We start from the raw sequence: 17579 nt of genomic DNA, 5'->3' as shown, positions 1-17579 counted from the left end.
CTCCGTTTGATTATATCCTCCAAGTATGGAGGTAAGCACCTAAAGTACCCCTCACACGTGTCAAACACGAGGCGTTAATACTGCGTGGACGTGTGAAATGGAATTTATATCGTCATCATAATAATTATTGAGGCTATTTCATCTATGAACAAGGTAAGTAATAAAGTGTTCCTTCATATTATCTTGTCATGTAAAGTTAGATGAAGTCAAGCCAAATTAACTTCTAAAATGTAGAGCCTTGTGTGTTTTATTACCAGGTACTCTACTGTAGGGAACGTTAGGAATGAAAGCGGCCGTATGCTAGTCAATTATTTACATTACATTACGACGTAAACTTTGCAATAGAAATTACGCGTTAACTCTCTGTCATGTGAGTCTTAACAGACTAACGCGTAAGAGGTAACCCTCTTCACAGTTTAACCGCTGAACCGATTTAGATGGAATTTGGTTTGCAGATAGGATCTTCATTATACTATAGGTATCGCTACATTATCCGAAACTGGTATCTGTTACAACAAAATATTATATAATTTCGGATTTAGCGGTGTGATAAACTCCTGTAAATAGTCCCGAAAATTGACTCCTAACATTTCAATCATGCCGATAGCTACTGTGGGCATAGGGCATAGGTATCACAATAATTAATAATGTGGTTTTTGTAATATTACTAGGTATTTGATGTAGAAGGCCAACTGTGGGAACCAGCGTCGGCAAGATGAAAGCGCGGCGTGCGTTTGTCGGCGCGTGTAATCGTGATACACCAATCACTGCGCCATCGATATCGATAGCCACTTTAGCTAGGGCTGCCACTAAATGTTTCAAAATCGTTTACGTCAACAGTTGCGAAAAATTTCGATACTCTTAGAACATTAATTATAGAGCACTTTATAATTAGATACTTTATTAATATTCAAAGCATTTGTTATGAAACTTATGAATCATTTATAGGTACATACTCTAGAAAAGTAATAAAACATTTAGTTAGGTACTTTCACGAAACAAAAATAAATATATACTCGTACCTGTATTTCAAGTAAGTATGTAGATACTTATATAGGCACATTCGGTTATTATACATTTTACATACCTACAATCAGAATACGCCTCATAGTCGTACCGTACTATAAAGTTGTCTTTACTAAAAAAACCGGCCAAGTGCGAGTCAGACTCGCCCAACTTTTTTATTTTGATATTTTGAATATTTTATTTTATTTTTTTGTATTTATTTTTTTACAAACTTATAGTTGAAGACTTGCAGTGGAAGACGATGTTACTTGCTAAATTTCATAGTTCTAGGTCGACGGGTCCGGGCAGCACCCTATAAATTTTGATTCCCTTGAGAGTGTCGAAATATGTAAACGTTTTTTGTGGCATAAACGGCCGTAACTTTTTTTACGTTAACATAGCAGTTTGATTTTTTTTACAGCTTCAAGTAGACCTGAGAATCTATATTATGGTTTTAATTTCAACTTGATACTCGATTTCAAAGCTTTCCCGAGATAAAGGGTGTTGACAGATAGACGGACGGACAACAAAGTCCTATACCTGACCTGATATTTTATTTTATTTTGCAAGTTGGAATGACTCACAACGCTAGTGTCAACCCTACGTTACAAATCTGTTGTATCACCAAACCGCGCGATAACTGTCTAATTACTCGTGTACCGATAACTATCCCCGCGACACTCCAAAAAACTAATTTCTATACAATTCCTTTATTGCGGTTATATGAGGCTTATTGAAAAAAAAAAAATAACTTTGAAGCTGGATAAAGTAAGTAAAGTATTTTGTAGGGAATGGTTTCGAAGTACTACTTAAATTGTGGGGGTTTTTAACGAGATATAAAAAATGTGTGTAACATAGTCGTAAATTAAGAATTCTTTTTTTTTTTTAATTTTGCCTAATTTTAACTAGAATGGCTAAATCGTTATTCCGAATTTTTTTACTTCCGCTCTCGCTGAATATTGTTTTGGGATTACCATTTTTAAACTTTCAGAATTTCGTATTGAACTTTTTCAATTTGTTCATTTTAAGGATTTTTTTTTACACCCGGACATACAACGCAATTTGTGTGTATAATATATGGTATTGTTTTTGGTGTGGTTGGTGTGGTTGCTGTTTTTGGCCAGTGGTATATAATTCAATATAAACCGGCAACCGGACATAGAGCCCAACTCATATGAGTTGTTGTTGCTAAGGGTGGGATTGTTGTTGCTCAACAATGTGCAATGCTTGTGTTATGGTAATATGAGTCTTACTCACCAGACATAGAGCCCAATTCGTGCGGATGGTGTGAGTTGTTGTTGCTAAGGGTGGTGTTGTTGTTGCTCTCGGCGCCGCTGCCGCTGCTCGTGTTGGCAGTCTGGAAGGAGTCACTTCTTTAGTTATGCTCCTAGTGCCTAATAAGCATCTTATTCTTGTTACCCTTATAAGAAATATATCTAGGTAGAAAACCATAATTCGACATTTAGAGACTTTATACATCTCTATGTAAAACTTTAGTTTGATTTGATATTTGCGGCTTAGTTGTATTTTATAATTGTTGATGTGTTTTTTTGCTGTAAGTATGCAAATTCCATGTTGACGTGTAAAAGTGCCCTTGGGCCTTGTGGCCAATTTGCTGAATAAATGTTGATGTTTGATGTTTGATAAATGTTAAAAGATATAAAAGTGAATGGCTTACCACATACGTACCTTTTCTAAAACATCGTGGTCTTCTCTACAATATAAAGCACCGCCTTCTCTCAACGCGAATTCGTCTCCTGCAATAATAATAAGTTCCGATTTTTATTTTGCTGTCGAAAATTTTCTTTTTAGATTTAGGATAAATGGTTGAAGGTGCTTTGAAGAGCTCTTCATTCTGGGCGGAATAAAATAGAGATCAAAATTTTCCCAAAAAAACTGTGTAATTTTCCGCTGAGTTATAATACCATAACGTTGCTGGGAAATTGTATACGATGCTTTATCTGACCAAAACACATACACTCTCATATAGACTTTTTGGTTGACCACTAACCTATTATGGCTCCTCTACACGATGGGCCAACGCCGGCCACTACAAGGGACGCATTTATGCGTTAGAGGGAGCAAGTGATATTGCTATCTCATTCTGCCGCATGGCTGCGTCCCTTGGAGTGGCCGGCGTTGGCCCATCGTGTAGAGGAGCCATTAGGCCTGAACAGTTTCGAAATACCTTTTTTCTACTCGACGACTGCAATGCTTGAATTAAGACTTCGTATACCAAAGTGAAATCGCATACTTTTTTCACTATGGGACCCCAACTCAACTATAATATTTATTTCTATACAGTTTAGTCAACTATATTCATTTCGATACCGTTTAGTCAACTATAATATTCATTTCGATACAGTTTAGTCAACTATAATGAAATTGACCAATCGAAAGCGCGGAGCAAGTACCAGGGGGCGCGGGGCGCGGGGCGCGGGGGCCGGGTCGCGTACGAGTATAAAGGTATCGCGGCTGCTCGAGCATCTTAGCTGTATACTTTTGGTTTTTTTACTTACATATATGATTCTTCTACTAGTTTTAAGTATTTTTTTGTTGACTCGTAGAAAAAGTATTGTATACAATAGTGATATGTATAATCAAGCTTTTCAATCTCGTACCTTTACTTAGGCAACTCAGCAAGCTTCGTTGCCTAAACACGGTACTCGACTGAAAAGCTCTCCATTATATCACGATTGTATAAAATACTATTTCGGAAATTCAAACTACATACATATGTAGCTAGTGATTATACTTGCATTTTATATCGTCTGCATGGGGTTGTACTAGTATATGGGCTATGCTGAAGGGAAAAACCTTTCATCACCCAAAATCAATGATTTTCCTTTTTAATTTCGAATCATCCATCGACATTGTGACATAATGGTCGATTTTTGCTGATCAGTGATAATTTACCTACGGTGTTCTCACCTTGCACTTTTGCAGCTCGCTGTACTTAATGTTAATATGGTTATTATGATTATTGGGAGAATAGAGGAGCGACGGACAAGATCAACAAGCAAAATCCCATTAAATTAATTACCAATTTGCCTTGCTCAACCCCGGAGATAAAGTTAGGACATTAATCCATCTTGCCCGCAACTTAAGGGCAAAACAGGAAGTCTTGAAAAACTATGACTAGGTATGAGAAGGGAATTCACTTTTAAGTACTTCTACGCAGAAGAAGTGGCTAGCAGAGGTTGCTATATTATTAATACTGACCAGGTATTAGTTGCCTCGCGCAGGCGCAACAGCGAAAGCAGTCGATGTGGTAGATTTTCGTCTTGGCTCGCATTACGAAGTCGTTCTTGCTAAAAGACGACCCGCACTTGTCGCACTTTGTACCGAATAACCTGCGAGACAAAGACAACATTGTGTTAATAATGACTTTCTTACCTTAATTATTGTAAATAGAAGAAGTAGAGTTATAATTTACTTCGTTTTTATATTAAAAATAGTAAGACCAGTTTCTAATTTAACATATTGTTGTTTATACATAGGGTGGTAGGTGTAAAATCAACAATAGAAGTTGCGATGCAGAAAACAGTGTTTGTTATATGTAACAAGCACAAGCACAAGCATGGCACAAGCTTTATTCTGGGTATGGGATATGGGTGTACTATATATCTACTGTACGTGATGCCTGAAAATAAAACTTTATTTATTTTATTCTTCAATTCGCATACAATTTTCAATTCTTCAACCGTGTTGGCTACTTTTGCTTCTCACAGTAAAGTCGCCATCAGATATATCAAAGAGGCCAAGGTGCACACAAATATCTGAAGGAATCCTCTAAACGTTACAAACGTTAAAGTGCTTGTTCAGATATTTTTGAGCCCCTTGGCCGCTCCGATATATCTGATGGCAACTGTACCAAAAATAAGTCTAGATAGGTTCCTACATATCTACAAGTAGAGCCAGCATTTACGTTTACTGCCATCGATCTCACACAGCACAAAACGCGCCGTTTTCATACCCCACAAGAGGTTTACATCAAAATAAGGAACCCCATTGTAAATTCTCGTCAGCTACGGAACCCCAAACCCCTAAGCACATTTTGAGCGAGGTTATTGACCGGCACTTAGCGGATGAGGCCGCCCCAATCTGGCTAAAAGCATTGCTCGCTAGGGTTGCCGATGAGGGGGTAGGTTTGAAGAAAAATATTCATATTTAAATATTGGAGTTGTTAACCGTGAAGCCGTTAATAGTTATAGTTTCCTAATGGAATAGATATTATTATAGTTACATCAGGAATTGGTACTTCGTACTTCTTTATTCCGTTAAACATTCTAGGTATTAGCGAGTTCATGTCGCATAAGTAACGTTGACGTAGAAAATTAATCGATTTATGTACGCATTTATTTTTTTATTCCATATTTAATATTTAGACTATTATTTTTATTTTAGATGTGAGTAGCTAGGTACCTACCTACGTATTATCTGCATAACCTTAAGGGAAATAGGCCGGCGTTTGCGGGAGAGAGGTGGTGATCCTCGCTCTGGGTCGTACTTGGTTCAACAGGTCTCCATAGCAGTTCAGCGGGGGAATGCTGCAGGCATTATGGGGACCTTTGAGCCAGGTACGATGCAGGGTGGGTTATTTTAGGCTTAGTGTAGGTTAAGTTTTATTGGAATTATTTATAGATTTTTTGTATTTTTACTTATATTTGATTACCTTAAGATTAAAAAGAAATATTTATAAAAAAGGTACTTTTTTATGATATAGGAGGCAAACGAGCAGACGAATCGCCTGATGGTAACTTTTAATTAAACTCTAACATTCTGACAACCCTAGCGAGTGACGAATTTCAGGACAAAAGCAAAAGCAAGTACGAAAGAGTTCCAAACGCTTCCGTATAAATAGGACCAGGGTGCGGCATTATATTCACGTTTCTGTATTCGCTATTGGATCTTTTCGCTTTGTAGGTTTCACGAAATTGAAAAAAAAAACAAATTTATATTTAATAGTCACAAAAACATTAGCCAGCACCGGCATACCTTACAATCGTAGTTAGGCGTAAATTTAATTTTTAGCAACATAAACTAATATCGGACATACTTAGATATATTGTTCATGCCAAGATTCATGTTGTTTCAGCATATCGTTTTAAAATGAGAGCGTAACTTCGTTTATACTTATTTAACTGTAATGTAGGATGAATTTCTGCAATAGAATACAAACAAGGCATAATATGGTTAAACGTTAAACGTGACGCGCAAAGCCCAATACAGGTATTTCAGGCGGTCTGGCATGACTTGCGTTCTCGCGCGCGACTGGTAGACCGCCTGGTGGTATAACTGACAACAACCATTTATAAACTACACACAATAAACTGTAATTTAGGAACATACAACCTCCCTATACATATAGTGGCAGTCTGGCAGAGGTAGACCCCCTTCCCTTCCCCCTTAAAACGTGTTTTACACTACTATTTCTCGGGCCCCATGTATCTGGAGTAACCTGCCTCTACCTGACCTTACCTACCCCCCGGTACTCCCTGGTGTACTTAGGGGGGTCGTTCTCGCATTTCGTGCAAATCGGTGTTTTCGGAAATTTACCAAAAATGTGGTGGCGTTTTCAAATATCTGTTAATGCAAGGTTGTAACATAGGGCCTAAAGTATATGTCTCTCCAATGAACAATTCTAAAAAGGTATGTATTTTCTTTATATGTACAATTAACACCCAATTTTTTCATTCATCTCTACATGTAACGCGTGAAGATATAACTTTGACCTACATTTTAACCTTAAGATACTACTAATAGAAAATTCGTTGTTTGTTCAATAAATGACTTATTTAGTTATGTTTTAAATCGTATAATATTAGAAGCTAGAAATAAATAATAAAAACTATACAGCCTTATAAGTGTATGGTTCAAGTAATTTCTTCATTACCGACGTGAGAAATAGATTAGCTATATTTTGCTATATAGCGAGGGTATATAGCGCCTACCGCCGATGCAACACATTGTTCGTCAGTCAGTTGGCCGTGTGATCTCGTAGTGGACGACCGTGTGCCGCTGTTAGCGAAAATATATACGATCTCTCGGGTCGGGAAGGAGTGTGGTTCTCGTTAGTCTTCATCGCCATCGCGTGATTTATACAGTAAGTAGCAAGTGTACATTATTACAATTATACGTAATGAAGTGTTTTAGTGTCGCCTTTCAGATGGTTTATTCTGCAAAATTAAGGTCTGATGCCAACTGATGTAGGCGACAAAAACTTCCAAAACTTCATTCATATCGGTTTCATTCACTTCTTTTCCTTCCAATTTTACTGGGGAAGGTAATGAATGACTTAAGAAGGTAATGATAATATATTCGAGGCAGTGCATTTAATGGAAAGAGGCTTAGTTATTATAAATATTACGTTGTTATAAACATTTAAAAATGTATATGATAATAGGGGAGCCCAACCGGGGAGCCTTTGTAGTCTAAGATGGTCGACCTTCACCGATATGTCTGACGTATGAAACTTACATATTATGAAAGAAAATATGTTCCTGAACATAAATAAATAGGGTTGCTTAAAGAAATATGGTCAAGACTATTTTTAATTATTTTTTGAAAAAAAAATTTTTTCTTCAAATTTCACCGATCTGTCTGACAAACGAAATAAGTTCCAATGGAAAGTATACAACTTGTACAATATAAATCAACTAGGTTGCCTATCTTTTTCCGGTCACTACTATATGGTTGTAGGGTTGCTTGCGAAAATCCGGTCACAAATAAGGGTTGCCAGGCTTTTAAATAAAATAAGAAGGGAAAACTTTTAGCGATAACTCATAAACGGCTTAACTTATCAAGTTTGTTTGAATGAGATGAGAGAATGAGAGAAAAAAATTACATAGGTACAAAACGCGAATGATTTAAATATATTTTGTCTATGCTAATTTTTGAAAATTTGAAAACTATGTTTTATGTGATATGGTGCGCAGATGATCAAACCGACTTAACAAACACTTGGGGTTGACAATCTCGACTTATAATGATGATAAGTAAATGGTAAATGTACCATCTAGCTTGAACATTATAAGTTGAGATTGTCAACCCCAAGTGTATCTCAAGTCGGTTTGATCATCTCCGCAGTGCTTAAGACACATGTTTTTAATATTGTTGATTTTAATTGGTGTTAATTTTCTTGAAATGCAGTTTTTTATGTTCGATTTCATAAGTTTGTTTCATTACCGTCCACTGATAAAATTACCATCTCGGCCGAATTCATTACCAGCGCGTAGTTCATTACCAGTAGCCTTATTAAATGAAAAGTAATAACGTTACAAAGGTGCCTTTAGCAGAAAAATGTTAATAAATGAATCCACAAATTGACGAAACTCAAAAGTTTACCATTTAAAAGAAAAATTACAAATCGAGAGAATCTCACCGATTTGCACGAAATGAGAGAATGACCCAGGGACTAGTTACACCACCCTATCCGAGAAATAGTGTAGTCTGAAACGCGTGTTAGTCTACTTCAAAACAGTGCCTGGTTATTTATAGGTACACCGATGACTTATTACAACATTAACATCTGGTCATATATGATAATAAAAATAATAATCATATGTTTAAAACGAATGAAATATAATACTTTCATACTGTGTGTACAGTTCTGTCAAATGTCAAAAGATGATGTGTACCGTGTGAGACGCAGCTGCGAAATGTGACCACACACAGTGTGATCAATAGCTACTAGAATAATACTAGATAGCTACTCGTAGGCTGGTATAATATAGGTTATTTATTGTATTATTTCAACGTTTCCCTAGAACTAAACTGTAAACGCGAATGGCGTCTTAAAAATACAGGAGGACAATTCTAACTTGATATGATATGATGTCATTCAGATAACATTTTGACATCAAAATGTATATTTATTTTGATTTGCAACATCATTTAATAAAATAGGTATAGTAACGGCACCAGTCATGGGACATTTAAGAGGAAATTTGGAGTATTTGTGATATTTCCCTGATACATGTAAAAGTTCTACCGCTTAGCTTGTTAAAAGATGAATATCCTATCCTTCTTTCATGTTTCAGGCGTGTTGTATCAAAGATACTGCAGTTAGTTTCCACATAATTAATAAATTAAAAGTATGTTTTTTTTCTCCAGTCATGGACACCAAAGCTCCAGTAATGGAACCCCGGTAATGGACGTGGATCCAGTAATGGGCCCCCTATAATGGGCATACCCTATCAGTATAGGATATTGGAATAGGGAATAAGTTTTTGGCAAAAAACTAGTTATTAGTCATTTTTGTCACCCGATTGCATTGTCATCCGATTTGCATACGTATCCAAAATTTCAACTCAATCGGAAATCCGAAAGTGGCTCAAATGCCATTTCCAAGATTTGAACCACACTAACTAATACAGGGTGGATTTTCTTTTTGGGTCAGTGAGGGCAGCTACCAGATCCCGTGCTGCTACGAGAAAACGGTCTTAGAAGACCTTCCCTCGATTTCAAATTAATGAAGATTGGCTTTTACAGATTTTGGAAAAATCATACAGGGTGCGAGGAAAAGGTAATTTTTGACAAACTTTTTTTTTTATGCCAATCGATCCCATTCCTATTGAGGATCAAAAGTTTGTATGGAACAAAATAAAATTCCGGCTAGAAAAGCCACAAATCGAGGAAAACATTTCCCATACAATATGTATGAAAATGAAAACTTATATTTTTCACATGCTATTTTTGTATGCCAATCGATTCCATTCCTATCCAGTATCAATAGTTTTTTTGGGGTCAAAATTAAATTTCACATTTTCTCCATAGTAAATGTAAAGTTTTTATTAATTTGTGGCTTTTTAGTACATTATCGTAAATTGACCCCAAAGAAACTATTGATACTAGATAAAAATGGAATCAATTGGCATAGAAAAATAGCATGTGAAAAATAAAAGTTTTGATTTTCATACAAATTGTTTGGGAAAAGTTTTCCTCGATTTGTGGCTTTTCTAGCCGGAATTTTTTTTTAGTTCCATACAAGCTTTTGATCCTCAATAGGAATGGGATCGATTGGCATCAAAAAAAAGATTGTCAAAAATTACCTTTTTCTCGCACCCTGTATGTTTTTTCCAAAATCTGTAAAAGCCAATCTTCATTAATTTGAAATCGAGGGAAGGTTTTCTAAGACCGTTTTCTCGTCGCAGCACGGGATCTGGTAGCTGCCCTCACTGACCCAAAAAGAAAATCCACCCTGTATACAAACTAACAGGGCAAGTTAAATAAAATTTTGTAAAAACGATATTAATTTATCCGAAGTCCGAGAAGACCTCCTGACATAGTTCGTACGAGTAACTACATTATACTTCTGTATTGTTTAAACATGAAATTACGCCATGGCAAGCATCATTATGTAAATTATCCCATCATAGGAGGTATGCAGTTTTACAGCTCCTATAATGGGATTGGGCAAAATACCACTATTTTTTATACATCTCTAGAGTCACAACATAATGTGTTGTATACCTTATCTCATGGTAAATGCAATTAACAAAACACATTCTAGTTTACACCAAGTAATAATAAATTACAATTTAATATATGAACTCACCTCTCTTAGCGAAGTTGTTAAGAATTCTTACTGGTTATTTTTTCCAGTGACACGACAACTTTTGGGTTGGCGCCAATTTCTTAAAAATTAACCGAAATTAATAAAAAGTCAAACTTAAACAGCTCTATGACTCTTATTTATGGTAAAATATTGCCAGTGTTTATAAACTACTTTTACATACTTATTTTAGAGGATTTGTGGTTTTATATCCCATTACCGGTTCCACGTCCATTATAGGGTCCATTACGTTATCAACTCTATGTGTATTGAAGTACCTAGTATAATTTTCAATTTAACCTAGAGTGTAATAAAGATAAGGTAAGGGTTTAGCAAAATAAAATTATGTCTAAGATTCCTGTTTGCGATAAAAGCTTAAATGAAGCTTTTGTTTACACAACGAAAGTCGCCAAAACGGATCGAACCAACAGTCCGTCAATCAGACCGCCGGCGCCTCTTTTTACTCCACACCAAAGTTGAATTCACTAAAATAACCGCTAATGTTTATCTTTTCACCCTTCCATCTCTCGCGGGTAAAATATAGAATTACACACCAACAACCCAATATTGTCTATGGTATTAGGACTTTACGAATATCTCGACCTTGTTACCACGAAATAAGTGTTGAAATTTCACGCATAAATTCAGAAATGAATTTCACGACGGTAGAATAATATTTGTAGTCTATACTCTGATGTGCCGAAGAGAAAACAAACGAGGTTTGACTGAGCATTATGTATTTTGGCGCCAAAACAAACGTCAGTTTGACAGCACGGCGGGCGGCGGGAACCTGATATGTCTATGGTATGTTTGTTCCCGTTTACACCGGCCGGATAAGCGGGTTTTCGATTACGTTTTTTTTATCTCATATATTTTCTGTAAATAAGTTGTAATGTTTTGGTTTACAAAGCTGCGTGTCACTCTACTTACTACCTATAAGTACCGATATTTGAGTAATTATAAGTTGTATCCTAAATTGCGTACCTACAACAACGGTGACCAGGTAAGTACGTGACATCGAATCAGTCATCTATAACTTTTCTCATTTGGGTATATGTCACCGTAAAGTTGTAAACACTCGTCATATTATAATCTCGCTAGTTACATTATAAAGTGACGGTAGGGAGATTATAATCTAACCTAACCTAACCTACGTTAGATTATTAGGGCGAGCGAAGCGAGCCCTATCACTATTCGACAAACTATGCATTCTTGTGGTACACTTTACGGAAAAACTATCGCACTTATAGGTTTGAAATTTAACATAGTAATTTAAATTCATGTCTAGATGTGTTATCAAACATAAAAATATCATTTTATAAACCTAAAAAAATAAAATAAAGGAAAAACACTTTGTATTACTACTAGCGCCATCTGTTAGAAAAATTATGAATTAAAATTCGTGCTAATGTACTATGTGCTAACAACGATGAATACAAAATAGGGTTAAAATTTTAGATTCTGACTTTTCTGACCCATCTCGACCGCTCGGTTTGATTCCCAATTTAGCAATTAAGTTTCTCTGAATACTGGAACATTCAATCTTGCTGTATATTCACTGCGGAGGTCAATTTACTCGCATGTTTTGTGACGCCGATGAACTGATCAGTCATGTTGTGTTAGCAAACTTAAATCGGGTATTTTCAGTTCGAGAAACAGTTTTAGTGTTACTATTGCTTGGAACTGCCAAAATTATAAATAAAGATAAGCATATTAGGCCGTGATTTAGGGCCGATACAGACGGACTACAACCCGACTGCAACTTGTATGGAAACTGCACGCCGACTGCACGCCAATTGCAACGTCGGCGTGCAGTTCAACAAAATGACCCAGAACCCTGGCAGTACCTAGTGGAACTCAGGTTTGGTGCAACATAGGCACACGCTGTTTTAGTAATTCGACACGTCTTGATGAGCACTTGGGAGAGCAGTACGATAGAGCTGATGCTGAACCCTGGCTGTACCTAGCGGAACTCAAGTTCGGTGCAACATATACACACACTGGGTTGGACATCCGACTCGTCATGATGATCACTTGGTAGAGCAGTACACAAGATAGCTGATGCTGAACCCTGGCAGTACCGAGTGGAGCTCGGGTTTAATACAACATATGCACACGCTGTTTTGGTCATCCGACTCGTCTTGATGAGCACTTAGGAGAGTAGTACCCAAGATAGAGCTGATGCTAAACCTAGTAGAACTCAGGTTTGGTGTAACATAGATACACGCTGTTTTAGACATCCGACTCGTCAGAATGAGCACTTGGGAGAGCAGTACCCAAGATAGAGCTGATGCTGAACCCTGGCAGTACCTATTGGAACTCAGGTTTGGTGCAACATAGGCAAACGCTGTTTTGGTCATCCGACTTGTTTTTTTGAGCACTTGGGAGATACCCATAATAGAGCTGTAGCTGAACCGGGCAGTATTTAGTGGAACTCAGGTTTGTCGCAATATAGGCACACGATGTTTTGGTTATCTCACTCGTCTTGATGAGCACTTAGGAGAGTAGTACCCAAGATAGAGCTGATGCTTCAGGGTTCACCCTGGCAGTACCTAGTGCAGCTCGAGTTTGGTGCAACATAGGCACACGCTGTTTTGGACATCCGACTCGTCATGATGATCACTTGGTAGGGTAGTACCCAAGGTAGCTGATGCTGAACTCTGGCAGTACCTAGTGGAGCTCGGGTTTTATACAATATAGGCACAATCTCTCACGATAGAGCTGTTTCGATACTCACGATAGAGCTGTAGCTGAACCCTGGCAGTATTTAGTGGAACTCACGTTTGTTGCAACATAGGTACACGCTGTTTTGGACATCTCACTCGTCTTGATGAGCACGTAAGAGAGCAAATTATACGTAAGTTTATCTGCGGAGCAGCATGATTACCGCCAGTAGGTGTCCAGACGGGATAGTTTTACGCTCAATTGTGTGGTGTGGACGCATAAATAAATTCAAGGACATTGGCTCGCTGACCAACATTATATAGGAAGGCTTCCTTGCAAAAAGTACTGGGCGACCGTGTACGATGTAGTAAGCGCTAATGAAATTGTATATTACGTGTGGATGATATTGGCAATTTGATTTTGTCGTCTGCACATGTTTCTAATGGACAATTAGAAGCGCGGAAGCGCTGGTGGCCTAGCGGTAAGAGCGTGCGACTTGCAATCCGGAGGTCGCTGGTTCGAACCCCGGCTCGTACCAATGAGTTTTTCGGAACTTATGTACGAAATATCATTTGATATTTACCAGTCGCTTTTCGGTGAAGGAAAACATCGTGAGGAAACCGGACTAATCCCAATGCGGGCCTAGTTTACCCTCTGGGTTGGAAGGTCAGATGGCAGTCGCTTTCGTAAAACTAGTGCCCACGCCAATTACTGGGATTAGTTGCCAAGCGGACCCCAGGCTCCCATGAGCCGTGGCAAAATGCCGGGACAACGCGAGGAAGATGATGACAGGTTTCTAATGGACAAAGTAAAAGTTGTAACAGACAGGCGTACCGGACAGCGCCCGGGGTCCAAATAGTAGGTAAGTATATTTCTATTTGCTCTCACTTATCGATCGAACATGGAACAAGACTCAAACTGGATCAAAGTCGCGGTCCGGTACGTTTAGGTAGAAAAACTCCGCGAGCCCTTACAAAGCTCTGCTTTTTGCTAGTAAACTAACGGGTTCACAATCTTACGGTGTCATATATAAGCAATTAACAATCCAGATATATCCTCATATTATTAATCATAAAATTTATGATTGATTTTAATCAAGTGGCTAAATTGCAAAACGTTCTTTGGGTTCGGGTCATCGCATTATCGCATATAATGACCCAGTCACAAAATGACCCTTTCAACAGTTTCAACCAGTCGGTTTCGTAATAAACCATCGGCTCTTAGTGTATCTACCCACTTAAATATTAAAACATTACTCTAAAACCATTTTCCTAAAATCACAAAAAACGTTAACTTAGATTGGTAACTCTTTCATTCACCGGATTTATTTGTTTATTTTTTCATCCAATCAATCATTAACAAGCAATTACAAAATTGACAGGATGTACTTGATCGGTAAACCATAAATAATATTGATTGTAAATGAGTATGTTTCCGTTGTTTATCCGAGTCCGTCACTGGCGGGGATGGTCCGGAGAGTAAACAAATGTTTCCGCTCGCTATGAACAAGGGTTATTCATGAGGTAGGTAGGTATTTAGGACCTATACGAGATATTGGTAAACATAATTTTGCATTTATCGAAGGAAACTTGTTTTCGAAATTTTGATTTCTGAGATAATGTATTGAGAACAGTTTCTATTCCTTTAAGAATTCTTAGGATCCACTTTAGTACGTACCTATTATATTTTTACACCTGGGTGTGTAGCCAACATGCCAATCGTTTACGTTATCGCGAACGAAACGCAAATGTCACTGTCGCACTAATATGGAAGAGTGATAGAGAGACTCAAAGCGTTTAGTTAGGTATCGTAGCGCAAGAGATTGTTACCTTGGCTAGGCACCTTGGGCACCTCATACAAATTAACTGTTAACTAATCTACTAGCAAAAAGCAGAGCTTTGTAAGGGCTCGCGGAGTTTTTCTACCTAAACGTACCGGACCGCGACTTTGATCCAGTTTGAGTCTTGTTCCATGTTCGATCGATAAGTGAGAGCAAATAGAAATATACTTACCTACTATTTGGACCCCGGGCGCTGTCCGGTACGCCTGTCTGTTACAACTTTTACTTTGTCCATTAGAAACCTGTCATCATCTTCCTCGCGTTGTCCCGGCATTTTGCCACGGCTCATGGGAGCCTGGGGTCCGCTTGGCAACTAATCCCAGTAATTGGCGTGGGCACTAGTTTTACGAAAGCGACTGCCATCTGACCTTCCAACCCAGAGGGTAAACTAGGCCCGCATTGGGATTAGTCCGGTTTCCTCACGATGTTTTCCTTCACCGAAAAGCGACTGGTAAATATCAAATGATATTTCGTACATAAGTTCCGAAAAACTCATTGGTACGAGCCGGGGTTCGAACCAGCGACCTCCGGATTGCAAGTCGCACGCTCTTACCGCTAGGCCACCAGCGCTTCCGCGCTTCTAATTGTCCATTAGAAACATGTGCAGACGACAAAATCAAATTGCCAATATCATCCACACGTAATATACAATTTCATTAGCGCTTACTACATCGTACACGGTCGCCCAGTACTTTTTGCAAGGAAGCCTTCCTATATAATGTTGGTCAGCGAGCCAATGTCCTTGAATTTATTTATGCGTCCACACCACACAATTGAGCGTAAAACTATCCCGTCTGGACACCTACTGGCGGTAATCATGCTGCTCCGCAGATAAACTTACGTATAATTTGCTCTCTTACGTGCTCATCAAGACGAGTGAGATGTCCAAAACAGCGTGTACCTATGTTGCAACAAACGTGAGTTCCACTAAATACTGCCAGGGTTCAGCTACAGCTCTATCGTGAGTATCGAAACAGCTCTATCGTGAGAGATTGTGCCTATATTGTATAAAACCCGAGCTCCACTAGGTACTGCCAGAGTTCAGCATCAGCTACCTTGGGTACTACCCTACCAAGTGATCATCATGACGAGTCGGATGTCCAAAACAGCGTGTGCCTATGTTGCACCAAACTCGAGCTGCACTAGGTACTGCCAGGGTGAACCCTGAAGCATCAGCTCTATCTTGGGTACTACTCTCCTAAGTGCTCATCAAGACGAGTGAGATAACCAAAACATCGTGTGCCTATATTGCGACAAACCTGAGTTCCACTAAATACTGCCCGGTTCAGCTACAGCTCTATTATGGGTATCTCCCAAGTGCTCAAAAAAACAAGTCGGATGACCAAAACAGCGTTTGCCTATGTTGCACCAAACCTGAGTTCCAATAGGTACTGCCAGGGTTCAGCATCAGCTCTATCTTGGGTACTGCTCTCCCAAGTGCTCATTCTGACGAGTCGGATGTCTAAAACAGCGTGTATCTATGTTACACCAAACCTGAGTTCTACTAGGTTTAGCATCAGCTCTATCTTGGGTACTACTCTCCTAAGTGCTCATCAAGACGAGTCGGATGACCAAAACAGCGTGTGCATATGTTGTATTAAACCCGAGCTCCACTCGGTACTGCCAGGGTTCAGCATCAGCTATCTTGTGTACTGCTCTACCAAGTGATCATCATGACGAGTCGGATGTCCAACCCAGTGTGTGTATATGTTGCACCGAACTTGAGTTCCGCTAGGTACAGCCAGGGTTCAGCATCAGCTCTATCGTACTGCTCTCCCAAGTGCTCATCAAGACGTGTCGAATTACTAAAACAGCGTGTGCCTATGTTGCACCAAACCTGAGTTCCACTAGGTACTGCCAGGGTTCTGGGTCATTTTGTTGAACTGCACGCCGACGTTGCAATTGGCGTGCAGTCGGCGTGCAGTTTCCATACAAGTTGCAGTCGGGTTGTAGTCCGTCTGTATCGGCCCTAAATCACGGCCTAATATGCTTATCTTTATTTATAATTTTGGCAGTTCCAAGCAATAGTAACACTAAAACTGTTTCTCGAACTGAAAATACCCGATTTAAGTTTGCTAACACAACATGACTGATCAGTTCATCGGCGTCACAAAACATGCGAGTAAATTGACCTCCGCAGTGAATATACAGCAAGATTGAATGTTCCAGTATTCAGAGAAACTTAATTGCTAAATTGGGAATCAAACCGAGCGGTCGAGATGGGTCAGAAAAGTCAGAATCTAAAATTTTAACCCTATTTTGTATTCATCGTTGTTAGCACATAGTACATTAGCACGAATTTTAATTCATAATTTTTCTAACAGATGGCGCTAGTAGTAATACAAAGTGTTTTTCCTTTATTTTATTTTTTTAGGTTTATAAAATGATATTTTTATGTTTGATAACACATCTAGACATGAATTTAAATTACTATGTTAAATTTCAAACCTATAAGTGCGATAGTTTTTCCGTAAAGTGTACCACAAGAATGCATAGTTTGTCGAATAGTGATAG

General features: G+C 38.4%; 1 protein-coding gene across 2 annotated transcripts in view; it reads right to left on the bottom strand.

Moving 5' to 3' along the window:
• LOC134658396 (insulin gene enhancer protein ISL-1) overlaps positions 1–17579 on the bottom strand; it is a 63373-nt gene that overhangs the window by 5592 nt on the left and 40202 nt on the right. For both annotated transcript variants that reach the window (XM_063514091.1, XM_063514083.1), the window contains exons 3-5: positions 4228–4358; positions 2695–2762; positions 2263–2362 (exon numbers count right to left, since the gene is read on the bottom strand). In XM_063514091.1, the coding sequence (XP_063370161.1) occupies positions 2263–2362; positions 2695–2762; positions 4228–4358 (299 nt within the window). The remainder of the gene's footprint in view (positions 1–2262; positions 2363–2694; positions 2763–4227; positions 4359–17579) is intronic.

This window comes from Cydia amplana, chromosome 2 (genome assembly GCF_948474715.1).
Source record: "Cydia amplana chromosome 2, ilCydAmpl1.1, whole genome shotgun sequence".
NCBI lineage: Eukaryota > Metazoa > Arthropoda > Insecta > Lepidoptera > Tortricidae > Cydia > Cydia amplana.
This window is presented reverse-complemented; position numbering and strand designations above follow the sequence as displayed.